Source organism: Mycetomoellerius zeteki, unplaced genomic scaffold (genome assembly GCF_001594055.1).
Source record: "Mycetomoellerius zeteki isolate Tzet28-1 unplaced genomic scaffold, Tzet1.0 scaffold106, whole genome shotgun sequence".
In the NCBI taxonomy this organism is placed as follows: Eukaryota; Metazoa; Arthropoda; class Insecta; order Hymenoptera; family Formicidae; genus Mycetomoellerius; species Mycetomoellerius zeteki.
In genome coordinates this window covers 4,997,907-5,019,497 of record NW_017255975.1, presented here as the reverse complement: position 1 = coordinate 5,019,497, position 21,591 = coordinate 4,997,907, and the positions used below count along the sequence as shown (strand labels likewise).

At 34.2% G+C, this 21,591-nt stretch overlaps 1 protein-coding gene across 1 annotated transcript in view; it reads left to right on the top strand.

Annotated features, from left to right (window-relative positions):
- Positions 1-21,591, top strand: part of svp (COUP transcription factor 2) — a 130,627-nt gene that overhangs the window by 9,940 nt on the left and 99,096 nt on the right. Inside the window, exon 2 of the mRNA XM_018450899.1 lies at positions 14,878-15,027. Coding sequence (XP_018306401.1) covers positions 14,878-15,027 — 150 coding nt within the window. The remainder of the gene's footprint in view (positions 1-14,877; positions 15,028-21,591) is intronic.

Here is a 21,591-nt window from a genome sequence, read left to right as displayed (position 1 = left end):
CACAATAATTTTGTTAATAATCAATATTTAAATTTAAATTTTGACAATTACATTCGTTAAAATGTTGTTGAATCGATTCTAGACTGAAAGTTACGAAATATTTATTACTTATAATACTATTAACAAAACTGTGGCGACATTGCATAATGACTCGAAGAAAAAAATGGGTGGTAATATGACCTTCTATAAAAATAGCCTTAAAATATTAGTTTTGTTTAGAAAACAGTATTTGGTTACAAAATTAACAAAAAAGTAAAACATTTTAAAATGTATGCAAATGAATGTATATACATTCACATAACTTCTGCATATAAGCTACTCAGTACTAAAAATCTCAGTAGTAAAAATAGTACACGTAATATAAACTATAGATCAACAGTAGAGCTACAATCGATTATCAAATAACTATTTTGATATAAAAATCTCAAAAAATGAGGTGAATAATCAATACCCATAGAGGGCCACATTAGCAAAATGCCATGGTATTGTTAAATTTGCATAACTCAAAATATATACAGTCAAATAAAATGTTAAATAGCAAATAACACATTCAAAAATACATATATTCATGTGATAATACGCTCAAGTTTAAGAAAAATGAGGAAGTGTAATTAAATGCTAAAGTGTACCTCAGAAACGTTTCGAAATACTTGAAAATAAAAATGCGTTATAATAAGTGCTGATTATTGAGTATTGGTATTATGAATATTGAATATATTAGCGTCATGGTGTAACGGCGAACTACTGAACTAATAATTCCATAAGTAATCATTAGAATTCGCTATATAATAGCAGAGATATTAAGGGAGGCCACAATATATACACTGGTCATAATACCACCTTCTCCTCTACTTAATGTTTAACATATACATTTATTCGTTTTATAATTTTAGTGTAGGTACTTACTCGTATCTTCTTACGGTATCTCTTGCATTATTTTGTACATTTATGCAATTAATGATTTTCTCCTTATAATTTTTCAAAACTTGGCAATACAGTTTTATATGTAAAATGATATTAATAAAATTGTGTGTTTTTTTAACAAGTTCCATAAATAACTATTTCACATGTAATACTGCATCACATTTTATCGGTACTTCCTTCAATTCTCATTATTTCGCTTCTGTGAGATGAAATTTTAAATTATACATACATATAATTAAATTTTATAATCCCCCAAAATATCCATAAATCAAATTACAATCTCTCTAAAATGTTTATAAATTGATAGGCTAGTTGCAAAATTTTATAAATAAATTTAGGACGTATCCGGATGCGATATCCTTTCATATAACGGTAAAGCAAGGCATTGTTTCACACGCTGCTCACGCTGCACCCTATCATTATTCTTGCCACGGAACCACCCCTCTTATTTTCGAGAACATCGATTTTCGATACATTTGTGTGTCTCTGTGTTTTGCGACATTTTCAATGGACGTAATTAAACGTTCTCCAGCTGCGGTGCGCCACGTCGTCGCGACCTTGAACATTTGTCCTTGCACTTCGCAAGAACGTCGATGTCATTCCCAGACCCAGAGGATACAGCCGATTACATTTATTTTTATTTGTTCTCAAAGAATTGCACAAGGGGAATGTCACTTCGAATGAAATCGTGACGTGGTTGCGGTGGGAATCGCGGTTAAAGCGCGTGCGAACTACTGTTTTAACAATTATATTCCCGGCTATTAATTAAATCAAATAATCAACTAACTTTTTAATTAAATATAATGCCATTTTATTTGCTCATCAGGATTACAATGTTGTATATTCTTTAACTTTTAAAGGACAGGAGTCTATTTTTAAAATCTTACACTTTATTATTATAAATAAGATTTATTATAATTCATTATTTTATTCTATTCTTTGTTCCAAAGTATAATACTGTTTCAACGCCACCATAGTGGTTTTCCCATTCTGTAAAGATTAATACAAATACACGCAACATATTTATATTAATTACATTATAAATTACATTTATATTAATTATAAAATTATATATTTAATTTAATAAAAAAGTAAAGGAGAAATAAATTTAAAATTTACTAAGATAATTTATTATAATTTTAGCTTGGAAACTTCATATTTTATCTTAGATGAATTAATCGCGTTTATAGAGTAAAGATGTAGAATTGATACAAAGTTTATTCTTAATAGATAAAAGTTAATATAATAAAATTTCAGAAATATTTATGTGGGATCATACGTATTTCGAACAATATGTTACGACGAGCGCATTCCATGTGGACGTACGTGGCTGACTCAAATATTACTTAAGAATGTCCATGCGATTTTGATTATAGCAATTACATGCGGCACGGGTAAACTGATGTTTAAGGCAAGGATACTATTTGTCGTAAAGTAACGTGCATTCTGTTCAAGTCGCGTTGCACCTTTGAGAGCGCAGGTGATCGCAGAAAGCATATATATTATATGCGTTATGGTATAATACGCAAGTGATTTTTATCCTTTTAGTTTTCTCAGCCGAACCCTCTTTCATCCCTATACGCACTCGCGAATTATAAAGCCAAACTCGGCATAATTACGTGGACAATGGCGAGTGTAATGGGAATGGGATGAGCAAGGACAAGTTTTCAGAAACGATTAAGGATAATTGACTCATGGAAAATTAACTCGATTTACAACATTAAAAATAGTCAAACAAATAAAAATTATAAAGTATTATTTAACTGAAGAGATTGGGTTGCCATTTGCTTCTCTGATATCTAACAGTGAAGTTATTTGAAGATTTTTAAGATAAAACGACTTGAGTTTTCTAGATGCACTTCGGGTATCTTATATATCGATGTGATAATGTATAATATATACATATAGTACCTATACATACATATGTGTAGGTACATGTATCTATAGTACATGTACTTATATATGAAGTATTTCCATTTTTACGATTTCGTTTAATAAAATTGTTTTTCGAATTTTATTATGAGTGAAAGTGAAAGTTGTTTCTTCGTGAGTTTATGTCTGATAACGAAAGAGTTAAGTCCTGCATTCTCACGTTTCAATTTCTCATGTAAAATAAAATATATAATTTAGGAATTTTTATAACTTGATCGAAAACGTGTCTGAAAAATTTTATATAATGAGCCAGTGAGAAATAATTAAAACAGTGAAACTTTTTTTCTATTTTTGAAAATGCATTTCTAATGAAACGCATCATATATAAAATATTAGTATTTTTATTTTGATATGTGCGTAATGAGATATCTCGAAGTATATTAATCCTCTCTTCTCTCTCCATCGTTGAATTCGCCATTTACCTATAAATACATCGAAAAGTTTCGCTGTTCTCTTCAGGGTGGAAATTTGATTCCGGTGAGACGGTTTGAGGAACCGCGAAGGGCTTCCTCTCTTCTTCGTGATCTCTCGCTCCCTTGCACCTTAAGCAAGTCTTACATTTACTTACGGACTTACGTCTGGAACGATGCGCGGAAGGAAGAAGCCGGAGCGACCCGTGCGCTAATCGTTCTAACGAGATCATACTTTATTATTCCGACTTTGCTAATCTTTATTAATCTCGTTTTCATCTGAGGCATATATTTCCGCGGTGTTTCGCGAAAATGAAATAACAAGCGTCTTCGTGATAGGCCTCTGGCGTTTCGATTGACGTAATCATTACAAATCATGATATGATCTCTCTCTAATCTCATTGTTAAAGATATAACATAAAAAAAGGCTGCAACTGTGTAAAAAAACAAAAGATTTCGTTGTACAGATAAACTCGAACAATATTGAGAGAGAGAGAGAGAGAGAAAGAGAATTTATATTTAAAATGACGGTAGAATAAATGATAGCAATTCTCTTTGTAAAAGGATTAATTGAACATTGCAATTCTGTCTTGTTAAATCTTCATTTAAATTGCCAATTTCTAAAGAAATATTGAGTGAGCCATATCGATAAAAAAAAAAATAAGAAAAGGACCGATTTCTTAACTTTGAGTACCTATCTTAAATTTTTTTTTCACATTTTATCGTTGTAAATTATACAGATTCAGTAATTCTTATTTTCTGAAGTTTTCAATTATATACTTATTAAACTGTCAATAATTACCAGTAATTATCTAGACATAAGATTATATGGAAGAATATTTAGACGCATTTTGATACCTATAGGTGATTGTATACGAGTACAGACTCTACAACCAGACGTGAATAAGAACATCGCATGGTGCGATTACCTCGAAGGCGTTATGAAACGAAAGTAGAGTATATGATATTCGCTCCGCGATTGAGGTAACGTTCTGGAACACAGGCGAGCCTGAATCACGACGATTCACGGTGCGACGTGCCGTTTGATCTCGCTAAGATGCCCGCTAAACACTATCTTAACCGAGGCAGCGAGAGTCGGACTTTCTAATCGGTAACTACGCGCGCTGCTCGATATCGTTGAACAACGTTTTATCTCTTTTTAGACGAGAATCTGAACATGTATTTCTCGATCATTACAATCTCAAGGATTAAGGCTATAGGTAAAAGTGGCAATTCGTTAAGAAGATGCACAAAGGCGTTCGTGGCTTCTCTTGATGAATACAAATTTTTATAACTACAAAGGTTACAAAAGATAAATAAGATTCTCGAAAAATACAAATTATAAAATAAACGAAATAAGCTAATAGAAATTAGTGTACATCGCGTGCGCAATTATATTTCGTAAAGAAACTTTATCGTAACTAGTGATTACATTAGAGATATAAAACAGACGTACTGACTATTTTTACTTGACTATTTTTTTAGCTAGCAAACGCAAATATAGAAGAGTGCTCAAGATATATTAAGACTTAAGATATATCAAGCCTTAATTTTTGTATTTGTGTTTAGTTGTGACGTTGGCTAAAAAATTAGCCAAAAAGTTTCTTTGCGAAATAATTGCGCGCGGTGTACAGCGCTAATTCCCATTACAATCCATTTCCTTTATTTCACAATTCTTATAACTATGCCGGCCGAGCTATCAAATAAAATGTGAAGGATTTATCTCTGAAACACATCAGAATCGGAAGATCATCGTAACTAGTAATCTGCGTCAATAAAAAGTGACTTCAGGAAATGAGATAAGTAAAATGTGAAAGTGAAAACGATTAAAGTTCCATTTAAAAAGAGGTGTGAAATATATATAATAATAGAAATATGTGATTCAATTATTTAGAAATTTCCAAGATGAAACAAATATATACATTAATACATGTATCGCTTATGATTTATTTATTCATACCGAGATAGAAAATATAAATAAAATATAAATACATTTTTTGAAGTAAATTTATAAGGGAAAAGAAACAAAAGAGAAAGAAATAAAACGCGCGGTAGATAAGTTATATTTCCTTCTGCTCGGGAACGATGCAATGTGCCGTGTCTTGGGTAGACTCTGGTTGTTCCTAAGAGCGTGCACCGGCGGCAAGGTCTTACATCGTCAGGACGTCGAACACGGCACCATGTCTGTATATACGTGTATATATACGCGCCGAGCATAGAATTACCAAGGCGCGACTTACCTGGACGCATCCTCTGTGACCAATTATCCCGCTAACGAACCCCGCGCTCTCGCACACCGCCGCTATATCTAGCCTCCGCTCCGCAGTCGCGTCTGGCCGGGCTAATTAATTATAACAATGTCGTTAATTTTACGCGACCGAGTCGAAACGTTACTGACCGAATCGGGCGCGAATTCTCTTCCTACACAGTAACTTCCATCAGTACGCTCTCACTGTTCAAAAATCAGAGAGATTATAAGAAATTTCATTTTGATGAAAGTGATATAGATAATAACTGATTAAAAAATACTATCAAATAATTCAATATTTTTTAGGATTGGATATATGATTAAAAGTATTTTTTATAGTACTTTTATTTTTTAGACGTCAATATTTTTCTTTAATTAAAAGATGCACATTTTTAATATTATTAATTTTGCGTGAATATTTTACATAGGACTGATATAATGGAGTAATATTAATTTTCGAACTCAAATTTGCAAAACAATAAAAAGTAATGGATAAGTCAGCTATGAGCAAATAATTAAGTCATAAAGTAAAAGCTAATTTATTAAAAAATCAATTTCAAAGAATATTAATACTAGTTTTTCAACAAATAGATAATGTAGGGACATTACGACTTAACTATGTTTTCCTTAACTAAATTAAAAATTTATAATAGAAAATAAATTAAGAGATTACGAACATGAAATGCATAATGGAGAAAGATCAAAGTGTCACTAATTTCGATTTAATAAAATGTCCAATTGATATATTCATATTGCTTTAATGTATTAATCAATAATACACTGAAAAAAAATTGGCCGAATATGGCATAGCATTTTTAATTGGTTGCAGCAGTCAATTTTTGATTGCGTTAGTTTATCGAAATCCTATACTGACATTGTGGACTAACGCAAGCAAAAATTGGCTGCTGCAACCAAAAATTGGCTACTGCAGCCAATTAAAAATGCTATGCCATATTTTACCATCTAATTTGCTGTAGCAGCCAATCTTTTTTTTCAGTGTAGAAAGATATAATACAATTTATTTTGCATTCTTCCTTCTCAGAGAAATTTAATTATCTTAATAGAAGAAATACATTTATTGTTTTTAGTGAATTAGGGTCGGTTGTTCCATCTTTGGATAAACTACGTAATAATTTATCTAATGGATAAACAAAAGAGTAAAGAGTAACAGAATAAGAGAGTAAGAGAATAAGCTGGAGTTTATCAAAAGGTGGAATAACTCAGCCTTACTATAATATATTTAATACATATTTTATGAATATTTAAATCATTCGTCACGTACAAGTGACGTTTTGCAAATAGATTGATAGATGCGCGCACACACACACACAAAAGAAAACCGGAAATGTTTGCTAATTCATTCTATCGCCTTCTACCTTCCAAGGACAAATAATTAAGAACCTAGCATGCGAAACGAGATCATAATGAAGGGAAGCTCGTGATGTAGCAGTTATAATGTAGAAGAGCATGGTCCGCTATCGTTATCCCTTGGCCTTAATACCATCGCTTGCATACTTGTCGGTCTTATTATTATAATTACCGTCATTATTCGCCACAAAGTCGCTCGTTCCAAACGTCGTGACTCACGTCTCGCGAGCATCGCAAACGAGAATCCTTCGCGATCGATTCTGTTGCTCGGAGATATCAACGCGATTAGCGCCTCATCTCGTGTAAAAAATGATCCAGACGAAACGTAACCTTCGTATAGTCTTCATCCATCGATCAATTTTGACGATTCTTCGATCATTATCTGCGATCATTATTTGCACTTGTGTGAAGCTTATTGGTCGATATAGTGCGGCTTATTTCTTTTACATCTAGAATTATATCGCTTGGTTAGTACATATCACTTGAATTAGTTTCTGCACTTTGACCAAACGTTTGAGTAATTACAAAGTAAACGTGAAAAGACTTGTTACTATTTTTATCATGATACTCGGCAATGAAATAATAACGAATCATTTCCGCATTTTTTTAGGCATGTACAGTAATATGAAGTTATGTAATGTGATGTAAACCGGTATATTGAGGCAAAACAAAACACATACTTAATTATAGAAATAAATATAATGGTCAGTAGATATACATCTCCAGATATGTTTATGTTTGTAAATACTTTATAGTTATTTTGCGTCTTCTGCTTTTATGCAATTTATTTTTACGAGATTTTTTATTTACAATAATTTTTAATTTTTTTTATTTTACAATTAATTAAGAATTTTTAGTTCTTTGAATTAAAAAATCAAGAATTTTTAAGTACAAATTTGAATATAATGTTATAATATAAAGTTAAATAATAAAAGAGATAATTTTTCTATTGAGATACGGCAAGGTGAAGAACATAGTATTCTAGATTTCTAACAAATTTATATTCTTGCTTTTTTCATCAGCAACTTGAAACTTATCACATTCACAATGTTCAAAGTCTACGAATACCAAAGTGTTTTGCAAAGTCACGGCATCGCGACAGTGCAATTATGAGTCACGATCAGTCAATTTTCTTTGGCATAATCGCGTATCATGCTCCGTTCGACTCGTGTCTCATCGCCGATGACTCTACGTTAACTGTGCCTTGCAATTTTTCAGGAAAAATCGCGAATTTTCATGTGACTCATCGCGCGCGAACGATGGATCCTTAATTAAACCGCTTAAAAGACCGTTAATAATGACCCTCCGAAACGTTGAGTCGCGCGACGTCTTCGGGATTACTAAGCAACTGTGTACGCATAATGACAAGCGGAAATGCTTGTTGTAAGAAAAACGTGCATAGAACACTTGATGGTTTGTTGCCACAATTATAATGCTTTATACTTCGTACGACTATGATTAAAAAAAGATCTTTTTCGGAAATTGCTGCTTTGCAAAATCTTCGTAAAATTTAATGTGATAACAATCTTCTGTGACTAGTGCATTCTGTACTACTTTAACTTAAATGAGAAGAAATATGTAATATATACAATATCTCATATGTGTAATAGAAAACAACTCTTGAAGGAAACGAAATATTTAAAATTAAAATTTGTAAAGTAAAAACAGCAAAATGAAATTAATATATTAATTTGATTGAAACATTTTTATAATTTTTTATACACGTGATTAACTATTTTTGGTGAAAGTTGTGTTACTTGTATCAAATTAATCTTCAACAAAGTTTGATATTGTCAAACGAAAAATTGTGATTTTAGACTCTTTAAATATTGCTTGTATTTCAAATAAGAAAAATAAATGTCGTCATTTATTTAAAAAGAGATTAAAAAGAAATTTGAGGAGTTAATATTTCCTCGTCACTCTCTCCCTACGTGTTTCACTACATTCCATTCTCAGATTCCCTTTTCCGACTCGCGCACATTCCTGGATCCTTTTTACTCGCTTCTTCTCGAGCATGGTTATTTTCTCGCGATCTTCTCATATGAGTCGCTTGCTTCTTATTGAGATGCAATGTCGAGTTGTCTAACATCTTTTATCCTCTTTTTATTGCATTGATTAATATTGACTAAATTAATCTGTTTATGAATATTTATCGAGCTTATTACACAAATAAAAATTAATTTATTTTGATTAAAAAATATATGTACAACTTTATTTTAAAAAACAGCTAAAAAATACACAAGATAAACAAAGGAAAAATAATCAAAACATGATTACGCGATAGAAGAACTAATTTTTATTTTGCTTTTTTTATTTATAAGTATAAATACAACGGTTATTTACTTAATATTGACAGATATATTATTATTGGGAACTTGCAACATTTTGTAAACGATTCGTTACTTCATTCCCATTTAAGTTTCGTGCAGTTTTCTTTCTCAATGCTCTTTAAGTTTTAATGTCGCTAACTTTTCCTGGGGTTCTTCACGCACATCGAAGATAATGCCGCGCGTCACGGCGAAGTGCGAATCGATCAATCGTTGCGGTTCACGCGTCAACGAGGATGACATCGCGTCGGTTCTACGACGTAATTACCGTGGCGACTGGCAACGCGACCTATTAAAACTAAATCAACTTCTCATTAGGCGCGCCAATCTGGCCTCTGAAGACCCTCCAGGCGGCATCTTTTTGCAAAGCGCTGTTTATGCAATGTTAATAAACCGTAAACGCCGTGCTCACTCTTTCGTCACAAACAGGACTTTAATTAAGAGAATCGAATATTTCAGTGACTTATGCCCGTATTTATAGTTAGGGCTTATATTTAAGGCTTCCTTAGTTCATCTTTAGATGCTTTATAGTCAATAAAATAATTTATAGATTTAGATAAAGGAATCAAAGAAAAGAGGCAAAGAAATCATTTTGAATTTTGCAACAGAAAATTTTCGATATTAGTACTCACACAGAAAGAACGATTTTGTTGAAGTATTAAAAAATTTAACTAGATACACAGACCTAAAAATAATTTTTATTGGACTAAAAATAATTATGTAGAATGCTTAAACTTTCTGTTGTTTAGAATATCAAACTTTCTTGCAATTTTGCTTATTATATTTGAGTTTCTTACATAATTATTTGGATGGTCCAACAAAATTATTTTTAAATTCTGCATTTTATACTTAAATTTTAGATATTTCAGCCAAATCATTTGTTACGTGTAATAATGCTGTGTCACACAAAGTATAACATATCTTGCAATGATACTGGATGTACCTATAATTAGTATTTATAGATAATTACTATTTAACTTTTAGAACTTTATAACTATAGTATTTTATAATTATATAAAATACTAGAAATATTATAGAATACTGTCATTGTAATTGTTAGTGTAATTTCAAGTTGCTTCTGAAACAGCGGACCTCTTTAAAAAGCAATGTATAAGTATGTGTATCTTATTGTTAGATATCCAAATACTTCGATTCGCCATTGAGAGACGATGCCGTACGAAAGTTCCGTTTGAAAGGATTAAGAACGAAGGCATATCTGCCGGTTCTCTCCATATCGATGATCACGAGGATTTGTCCTGTCGAGAGTTGGCACTCGGAACGCGTCGTGCCATGCCACGAAGGAATAGCCCGAGCAATGAAAATTCAATGACGCGAGCAATTTGAGCTCGCGGCGAGCTCGCAAGCTGCAATCTGAAAGTATAAACGATAGTTGTGTGCTGCGCGCGCGCACAGGCTTTCTCTCTTTCTCTCCCTTTCTTCCTCTTCTCTCATCTTCGTTGTATTCGCTTGGTGTTTCTTGCTCTCTCCATCTCTTTTCCCTCGTTGCTCTCGCGCTACCACAGAGCTCACATATACCGTATGGTCGCTCGGTGGTTGGCTCGCACAGAATAATCGCGTAATTTGCGTGTAACGATGCAATTTGTAGTTATGGCGACCCGGCTCTTTTTCCGTCTTCTTTTTTTCCCCTCTCCGTTCTTCGTTTTTGCTAGTACCGACGACAACGACATCGGCAACGACAGGACTAACGGCAGCGACAACGACGACGTCGAGCACCAAGGAGCTTAAGCTTTAAAGACGAAAAGGGCTTGTAGATTTAGTACGAGCATGAATCGTCTTTGATCTCTCTTTGGTGAGCTTATTTTCTCATTTAGCATCGAAGAGGAGAAGCCGGAGTCGCGATCGTTAGTTTAGGAGTCGCGATAATAACTTCAATCTTTATTACAATCATAATTTTGCGCATTATATATTAAAACGAAAAATAAGTATTTTGTACTCTGTACAAGTACAGGGATTAAAAGATTTTTAAATATAATTAACTTGAACTTAATCACATACTTTAAGATATATAAGAAAGAGTTGCCAAATGTGCATATCGGTCACCTAAATCCTAAATCGTGTATATCTTATTAATACTTTATATTATTATAATTATATTATTAACGTACGTTGAAATAAAATTGACTTAAATGTATTAAATACTTAATCCTTTTTTTTCAATGATTAAAATTTGTTGTTAATTAATTATTAATTATTGCATAAAATATTTATATATATTTATATATATATAAAAATCTCTTAATTATTTTTTACTAGATTCGTAAGAGTGATCATTTCTTCTCGATATCATGCGGCAAAAGACGTATTCGATGATTTATTCTTTATAGATCACGGCGAAGAGTCATGCTTCTCTCTCTCTCTCTCTCTCTCTCTCTCTCTCTCTCTTCTACGCGATTGTTCGTGTTACCAATATCGCGTCCTCTATTTCGACGACGAGTCGGATACCTTCACAGAAAGGATTCTTGCGCGCAAGAGAGAGAATGAGAGTATTAGTAAACTCTCGCGATTGACTTACACCACGGTGGGCAAAACCGCTTCTTTATCTCGATTCGAAAGTTTGTGCACAGCGGGCGTTCTGTTACGATATAAATTGCTGACTGCGCTAACTATTTATCTATATACACGTCGTGCCATCGATCGTAATAGCCGACTTCGCTACACCTAAAGTTCGATCCTCTAGCAAAATGTATATATAATCCTTACGAAGTACGCCGAAGTTCCTATCCGCGCGGATTCCATCGCCATTCATTGAAATAATTTCGCGTGAATTTGTGATAAAGAAATCGCAAATTTCACGTCTAATTATCAATTAGTTACGCATCTTATAGGATTTAAAAAAAAATGATTTAAATCGTAAAATATATTAGAAATTATTAAGTACCTATTATAGGCACCTATTATAGGAATTCTTTATGCAATATTTTAATGAACTTAATTATCTGATAATTATTTGACATAAATATTTATTTATCTGATACTTTATACCGTTAAAATTTCGGCGCGTAGTGAATATGACTACAAATATGATATATATGCAAGTACATATATAGTATATATATAATTCACAACTTGAATTATTTAAAAAGAAGCAATTAAAGATCTAGCTTCAACCGGCAATAGGCTTTTATTATATATTATTAGTGAGTTCTGCAGGTCGGTCCTATGAGATTTAAATTTGTTTACACCGTTAACTTTTCTCCTAAATACAAGATTCCTATCTAACTTTGAAGTCTCTTTTTCGTAGCTATCATACAATACATCTTTATTAGGATAAACCTGTAATGTAAACACCTTCTTTTTATAGATAACTTTCGATTTCGTTTCGCCGATGTTTGCAAGTATATAGGTGCGCATTCTATCCGTTTTAATTAAAATCAACCGCATGGCTCCGATCACCTTTTAATCCTTGGTACCACGCGCGCGCTGGCCGGCGCTGGTCTTGCTCACGTGCGTGTCCCACGTGCCTTTACGACGCGGAATTATTGCCCGCCTCACTGTTTATTAAATTGAATTGTGTCGCACCGCGTCGTCACCCCGTGGCAGTGGCTCTTTATCGGACTCCTTTCTCCTCTGCCGCTCCATTACCACCAGCAATTAACTAACCGCTCATTAGGAAGCCGCGTGCACAACCATTCACGCGCCAATCAAAGAACGGCCAACCTGTCGGCTTGCCAGGATTATTATATTGCGATGCGTTTCTCTTCGCTGTCTGCAGTTTTCCACGAACAAAAAGATGATAACCTGTACATATGGAAGAAGTAAAATGATTAATAAATGTTAAAGAAAGATAAAATAAGAAATGTTATATTGCATTAAAAAAGAATAAATTGTTAAATGATAAAAAAATCAATCTTAGATATATATATATATATATATAATCTTTGCAGGATTTTAACTAAAATTCTATCTCTTAATCTCAAATTTAACGAAGAATTATTAAAAAATAGATCGAGTAAATATACATATTCAAATTATTTTAATACTTGACTGACATCTAATTAATTGCATATTATGAACAACATTAAATTATTTAATTTGATGGTTATTAAATCAATTCTTTCTTAACAATAATACATGGAAAAAATGATTTTGCTGAAGTATTTAAAAATTTATGTAAATACAGATTTAGAAGTATAATTTTGTTGATTAAAATAATTACGTGGGAATCTCAAGCATGAAGAGCAAGCTGCATGCAAAAAGTTTTGACATTCTAATAATCAGGTTGAGAATCCAACATAATTATTTTGACAAACAAAATTATTTTCAGATCTCAAATAATCTCAAATTTAATTGAGTTGTTAAAGAATAGATTATGTAAATATGCATATTCAAATCATTTAAATACTCGGCTGACATCTAATTGATTGCATACTATGAACTTATAAACAACATTAAACTATTTAATTTGAGAGATAGATTTCAAACCGATTCTTTCTTAATAAGACCAATTCTTATTATAAGTATCTAGCTAAATTTTTAGATATTTTAGCAAAACCTTCTTTTCGTGTAGTTTCGAAAAAATTTTACTAAAAAAACTTTTGCGATTGTGCATTTCGCAAAATTCTCGAGATCATCGATTCCGGAGTGATATCCGGATATAAATCCGGAGTAATGCGACGAAAACTCGCGGATCGCCTATACCGCGAAGTAATGCGGTGAAGCAAAGAGAGCGCGGAGTACTCGATCTCAGCGGGACGGCTACTAATAGGATTTTCGTGATCAAGTCCGTCGGCACTTTCGACTCGGCTGGCTCCTCATTCCTATAAGGAGGCAGCCAAGTATCTGTCTATATCAAGCGTCGCGCGTGTGTGCGGCCACCATTGTGCCAGATCGTGCATCCGCCGTAACTTAGATCCGCGCTCCCTACGTTGACCTCAAGGTGCATCGGTCTCGTTGCAACGTGCATGTTACAGAATTTGCGTAATCACGTATCATCGGTCCAAGCCTCCCCATCGTTCTCTATCCGCCTTTCTGTTTTCCTCTCCTCGTTCCCTCTGCTACGCAATCTTGTCGTTCCACACGTGCATGTTTACGTGGTACGTATGTACGTGCGCCGAGAGATGTATCCAATAAACAAGAGAAACTTACCGTTCCATAAGCATTAGTCCCGTCACGTTTATGGTTGCTCGTACGCGCTCTATCAATAAGAATCTGCGTATCCATCTACGTACTCGGATGGATCTCGATTTCAGCACGTGGTAGCTAATCGCTTATCTTTTATCGAGTGCCGATCGTGCTGTCTTTCATTATTACACATGTATTGTAACGCGTGAATTAACGCGAACATAGGGAAATATATTTTTGCTGTCGGCGAAAAATGGTTAATGTTTTTATACTAGATGATTGGCCTCGTGAGATATCTAATCGTACATGACATTAATGGAGAAAGTGCGATTGATGTATTAAAATCTAAATTGACTGTAGAAAGAATTTACAGGAGAGGAAATAGATTTTTTGTAATAAGGACATTTCAGTAAGAATTCGTTCCACAACAGCGAATAAGAGAAATATTCATGTATAAATTATCATTAGGAGGTACAGTAGTGTCTCGAGTATTAAAATACGGAAGATTAATACTAATATTTAGAATTATTTAAATATTCGATCGAAATTTAATTTAAATTTAAATATATTTTTCGTTTTTTTTCAGGATGCAAGAGTTTCTTCAAAAGGAGTGTGAGGCGGAACCTAACGTACTCGTGTCGAGGGACTAGAAATTGTCCGATCGATCAACACCATAGAAACCAGTGCCAGTTTTGCCGCTTGAAAAAGTGCCTGAAGATGGGCATGCGCCGGGAAGGTATGCACTGTACTGAACCCTTTCTACGAATTTATTAGCGATTGATCTCCACTGGTGATTACATCGAGATCGCCAAAATGTTTTAACAGCAATACTCGAAGTTCTAAAATAAAATATTACAAGTTTCAACTTTTTTTAAATTTTAGAAATATATTAATCAAATTGTTCGTTCAATAAAATGTTCTAATACGATACTTTTACTATTTAACATATTATTTATAACTTTTATTTTATATTTTAATACATAAAAATAAAAATTCAAAATAAATTCTTGTTTTTTTTATCGAAATTAAAATATGACATAATAAAATTATATTAAATATTAAAATAAAAATGTTAAACATATATAAAAAATGTTAAAGTTAAAATATGGAATATAGAAAATTAGGCGCTTGTGATATTTTTTTTCTTGAGATCTTCTGTAGTGCGCTTTTTGCAATAAAAACACGAAAAGTCGTGGCCAGACGATGTTTCTCTGATATATGAAATGGATGTTGAATTTTGAACGGATGTTGAAAATAGCACAACCTTTTGTACCTATACACACGTTAAGGTCAAAGTGTATGATGACGAAAATATCTCTTTGTTCATTGTGCTGTTTTCTGGAAATAAACGTATGTTTTGTGATTCAATTTAAAGCAAGTATTATTGAGGAGAAAATTTTTATATTAAATTCGATTCTATTTCATAATTTTTATTCAAGGAACGATGTCTTTTATGACTATCCATTAGAAAACTCCTTATTTGATTGTAATATTCGGAGAAACGTCGTCGACAAAGTGTCGATCCAAATGATACATTCGCGACTCGCTGTGATCACCCGTTAAACTCTCCGTCACACGGTCCTCATATCGAGCTCCCATTTCTATTTCTTGATATTATGATTGAGCTGTGGAATTTCTGAATTATGTGTATTACATTTAATAAAGCGCAACAGAGTTTAAATATCTAGAGTTACATATCACTTACTTTAGGCGGTAATTACAAGTAAAGATATCTTCAAGTCTGATCAGAGGAATTTTCAATTGCGATATAATTTTAATATTTAGTTTAATAATATATTATGCGTGTTATTATTTATATACAGGATTATTTCTTCAAACGTGCGATTAGTTACTTTTATTACAAGTTTACTGATTATATATACAAATGTCAGATATTCGCGACTATTAGATCTACAAATTAGCTTGGTGATTCTGAATATACACGTGTTTTATTTCGGCAATGTCTACACCTAAGGACGTCATGTTTGGAAACATGGCTTTCGGCGCGCTTTGCCGCGGCAGGAACTTTTAATTACAGCCTGTGGAAAGGCCGGAAAGGTTCCCACGCCTTATCCCCGCCCGTGATTCCACGTTCCTCCGCTCTTGAACTTGGCTACTCGCGCCGCGCGCGATAACATCTGACCTTGTTCCGCCGCGCACACGAGGAGAAGAGGAACGCGCTCTCTCGCTGGTCATCGGCTCTCTCGGTTTGCCCAGGTGTACAACCACTTCCGTCCGAGACGTGGCCGTTCGTCTGCCCCGGAGCGTGCTCGCCCCGCGATCGTAAACCCGGTAAATCACGCGTTTTTACGCGTATCAGCCGCACGCGTCGACCTGCATGGCTATCGACGGGAAACGCAAACAGAAATCGACGATTCTGTGACGGCAAAAAAAAATATACGAGATATAGCAAGATTACAAGCAAGAAGTTGAATTGATTTGTTAGCTTTCCAACTCTGGTAATAATTGAAGCCCTCCACTATTCTGCGCACTTTTAGAGTAAAGTCATTAGAGAGAGAGAACAGCATATTATATTAACACTTATAGAACCATTGATGGTTCATTTTTGACTCTGCTAATCAATTTTTTCTTTAATTTTTGTATTAGATATGCAGTACAAAATATGTGTAATGTGAATATAATATAAATAATTCTAATGATACAAATAATATCAAAAGAACTTTTCACTGATCGAAAATAAGGATAAGAAATTACCAATTTAGCACCTTCAGCAGTTCTAATAATATTATTTCGCATGTATTTTGAATGCCGCTGTTATTTTAATCTTATTTTATATTATACTCTCTCGAGATAGATCTATTTACTGATCGCAAGGCTTTATATTTCGAAATTACTTTATTTCTATTTTGCGAGTACAAATTTAATAATTTGACACTAATTTTAGAGTATCTCTAGAATCAAAATCTTGATAATGTGATTTCTATATGAAAGGAAAGTACACAAGCTTGCTTTATTTTTAAAAACCGTAATTTCTTAAGTCGCTTAAATATTTTCTCACTGTTATTTTTTATTACAAATTATCGAAGTCTTGAGACCGGAACAGCTATCCTTCATTTTGGTCTGGCTTCTTTCATATGCGAGTCGCAGAAAGCGCATAACTTCCTAAAGGCACATTCTCGAATATCGTGAGCCACGTTGTAATTCACGAAAGAGAAGCTCGCGCATGATTATTCGCACGAGAGCAGGCAACTCTTCTGTCCGCGGCACAGTTTTTCCCACAGGAACGTAGACACGAGAAGCGCAGAAAAGACGTCGCATTTTCTGTCCTGTCAAAGCGACATCCGCTTATTATCCGATGATGCCCCAGTCTTTGATAATAATTCGAGTCGCTCGCGAGCGCGGGGCACGTAACTCTGTGTACACTCACCTGGTCTCTGCCATATACGTTCGCACGAAAGATTCACGAGAAGGAAAGAGGGAAAGAAAAAGAGTAGAGAAAGAGGACGAAAGAAGCAGAAGAAGAAGACGAAGAAGAGGGCGAAGAAAAGAAAAGTGCACGAAGGGCCAAGGGCCGCAGAGGGGAAAGATGACGAGGGCAAGGGGGGGGTTACTGGTACCACCGGCAGGAGCGGCAGCAGTAACAGCAGCAACGGGAGGAGGCAGAAGAGGCGAGAGGTCGTGGATGATGGAGGGGAGAGGGTTGAAGGCGCGCGAGGAGAGAAGAAACGAGGAGGAGTGAAGGTGGTGGAGCAACGAGAGGAGGGGCGGGAAAGAGGGAAGAAGACTAGAGAGAAAGAGAAAGAGAGAGGGGGGGGAGAGACGATGGTCCGAGGTCAGCGGGGTGCATGACCTTACCTCGGGGCCCCTTCCTTCCGTGGGGCCCTCGAGGCAGACAGGATGCGCTGAAGATTACCCCGTAGATACTGTCCGCGATGATTACAGAAATCTAGGAAGCCGCTCAATTTAATTAACCCTTAATTGCGAGCGCTTGGGACGGGATGGTGCGTTTACTCCAGTACCTTGGCGCTTTTCCCCCGTCTCTTGTCTATTCGAGGACGATGATGATGATGATGATGATGATGATGATGATGATAATGATGATGATGATGATGATGATGGTGATGGTGGTGGTGGTTTTGGTGTGGTGATGGTGATGGTGATGGTGGTGGTCGCGGTGGTGATGATGGTGGTGGTGGTGGTGGCGGAGGTTGTTCCCCGTGTGTACGAACGCGCGACGATGCGTGAGTTATCGTTTCGCGAAACGAAGTGCACTTTCTTTCAAAGATGAATGTGGACGGAAGGAACGTAGACTAACTATGCAGTACAGTTGCGTTGCAGATCCTGTCTGGGGATTGTTAGACCATTAAATCTAGTATCATAATTTCTAGGATAAAGGATAATGACTTTCCTAAACGTTATTGAACACGTGTACAATTACATTTAAGAGTCATTATGGTATCATGCGTATTACAATTTGAAATTTGATGTTTGCGAACAATGTTTTACTTACACGAGAAACATAGACTTATCTGTTTATTAAAAAATAATAATCAAGTTTTCGGTATCACTTTTATTATAACATACCCGAAATTTCTTTTACTTTATGTGTCATAAAGTAATGGTTATTTGTTAATAAAGTGTACATGCATTTGCTTGGTATCATTATATTCTTCTAGTATAAACCAATCGCAAATAACGCGATAAGAAATTCATAAAAATATATTGAAATATAAATGTTCTAATATTTTTTATAAATTTCCATCGCATGCAATAGATATGGGCTTTAAATTTTTTTCCGTGAATTTAATAAGAATAGTTTCTTATACATCTAAATCCTATGTATTTTATCTATTTTATTTTGATGACGGTCAGGATTTTTAAAAAATCATCTTTATTATACAAAAAAAGCTTATTAGTCAATTCTTTCCGCTTCGTGAACACGGAATTGGAGATCAGCTTTATCGTGTTGAACGCTCTTCAGTTGGTCGCGTAACTATCGAGTGTGCCCATCGCGATACACCGATAGCGATTCGCGACTAGAAGGCCCCGTTACGTACTTAATACGCTCGTTAAAACGAGGAACTTAGAAACGCATTCGTTCGTAGACGTGCATGTTTCTTCCATACCCTCGCAATAAATCTGCACTGTTTATTTTACAACCTATAGCCGTTACTTCGCGCCTGCGATATCTTCGATATCTTTGCCTAAAGAAAAAGGAGAAAAAATTACAGTGCGTAATATCCTGTGCGTCAAAATAACTACATCTGTCTAATTTATGCATGCTAAGATAATTGATTCATTAGACATGGATGCGCTTCTATTTCATATGCTGATAATACTAAAAGAATCATGGCGTTAAACGTGAAAAATTATATTCTCAACGTTTTTCTTTTTCTCTGGCTATAAAGATTTAACAGATAGATTCAATTTCCTAATTACTATAATAAAATTAGAGAAAAATATTAACTTGAATTAATTGATAATGATGGTACAGTGAAAAAGCCTATGTGAGCCAACACGAGTTCTTCGTGTGTAAATGTATATATATATAATATTACAATTAAATTAAAATACAGACGAACGTTTCAACTCTGGTATTGGGTGGGGTCCTCTTCAGTGTAATAAATAAAGATGACACATTTACACATGAAGAACTTGTGTTGGCTTACATAGGCTTTTTTACTGTACCATCATTATCGATTAATTTAACTGGAGCCTTTATTTATTGTTTTAATATTTATTATTAACTTAAATATCTTCTTTGATTTATTCTTTTCTTATGTACTCTGTTTTATACTTTTTTCTTTGTAATGTTATCTCAAAATTTGTTCAAAGATAGCTTAGTACATCTGTTTGATACATTTTTGAAAAACATGCTTTTGATTGTTATTTAACACATTGTATTGTTTATGAATACATAAATATAAAAGTACGATAAATATAAATTACTTTTCTAGGAAATATAGAAAATAATTATTACACCTTTTTTCCGTATTTTATTGTTTTGAAAAATTAGAATAGTTTTATTTATTGTACGTGCAACATAATTTCAAACAGATGTTAAAACATTGTGCAAAAAAAGATTATGTTAACGTTGTTAATTTCATCAGTTTCAGAAATTATTCTAACATGTACGATCAAGTTTTCTCTCTTTCCCATAAACAAATCCATTTGTCATGGTAACATATTGTAACATTTTTCCCATACTGAGCATGAATCTATTGCCAATTTCGTGAACTCTCACGTGGACGATGCTTATGTAGATATCATCGAACGTTCGTTAATGCTATAACAAAAGGAGACATGACGACGAGGAAGAGAGACGCGGTGGGAGCCGAGAAAGGAGACGTGGAGAGAACTCGAGAGGCAAATAACCCTAATTTCATCGTCGGAGACCTGCATTCAGAAAGTCATTATCAAACGAGCGTCCCGCGCGCCTGTTATAATTACGCGGGCGTTGCAAAACAGAAATGTATCGAACTGCCTTGCTTTCTCTCTCTTTCTATTTCTCTCTCGTCCTGCTTTCGTGCCTTTTCTCTCGCCACTCTATACAAGTCTTCTCTCTCTTCCCGTTCTCACGTTCTTTATTTGCACGCGTTTCGCACCGATCACTTGCACCGACTTGTATGTACACACGCTTGTGTCTGTCTGCTCATTTCGCTTTCTTTTCGAACGTCTGCTGATTATATGATTTTCTATTCTAATAATAATGCAAACTCCTGTGTGTTTCGCGTTACTTATTGCGTTTTTCTTCGATTAACCGATTTATCACTTTTAATGAAGATCACATTCTAAGTTTACTACCAGCAGTTATCCTGCGTTAACTACGAGTCCCTGGAAGTGTTAAATTACTTGCGCAAATTTGCGGTTCTCAACCCGCGAAACTATTGACTTTTAATCGTATCCTTGACCGTCTAGAATTTAGAATTTTCATAGTTATTTACTTCATTTACAAATTCATTCCACGTAGTTCATCATATCATATTTCAATGAAGAGTTTCAGAATCAATTATTATTTCCAATTGTAATATACACAATTGAAAAAAATGTGTTGAATTTAACATAAATCGCATGTCCCACTCAAATTTTTGAGTTAATTTTACACAAGATGAATATGTTAGAAAGTAACATAAATATTATGTAAGAGAATAAATACAAAGAAAGATAACATCGACACAGTTTGTAAACAAACCGTGCACTGAAAAAAAAGATTGGCTGCTGCAGCAAATTAGATGGTTAAATATGGCATAGCATTTTTAATTGGTTGCAGCAGCCAATTTTTGGTTGTGTTAGCCTATCGAAATCCTATACTGACATTGCAGATAGGCTAACGCAATCA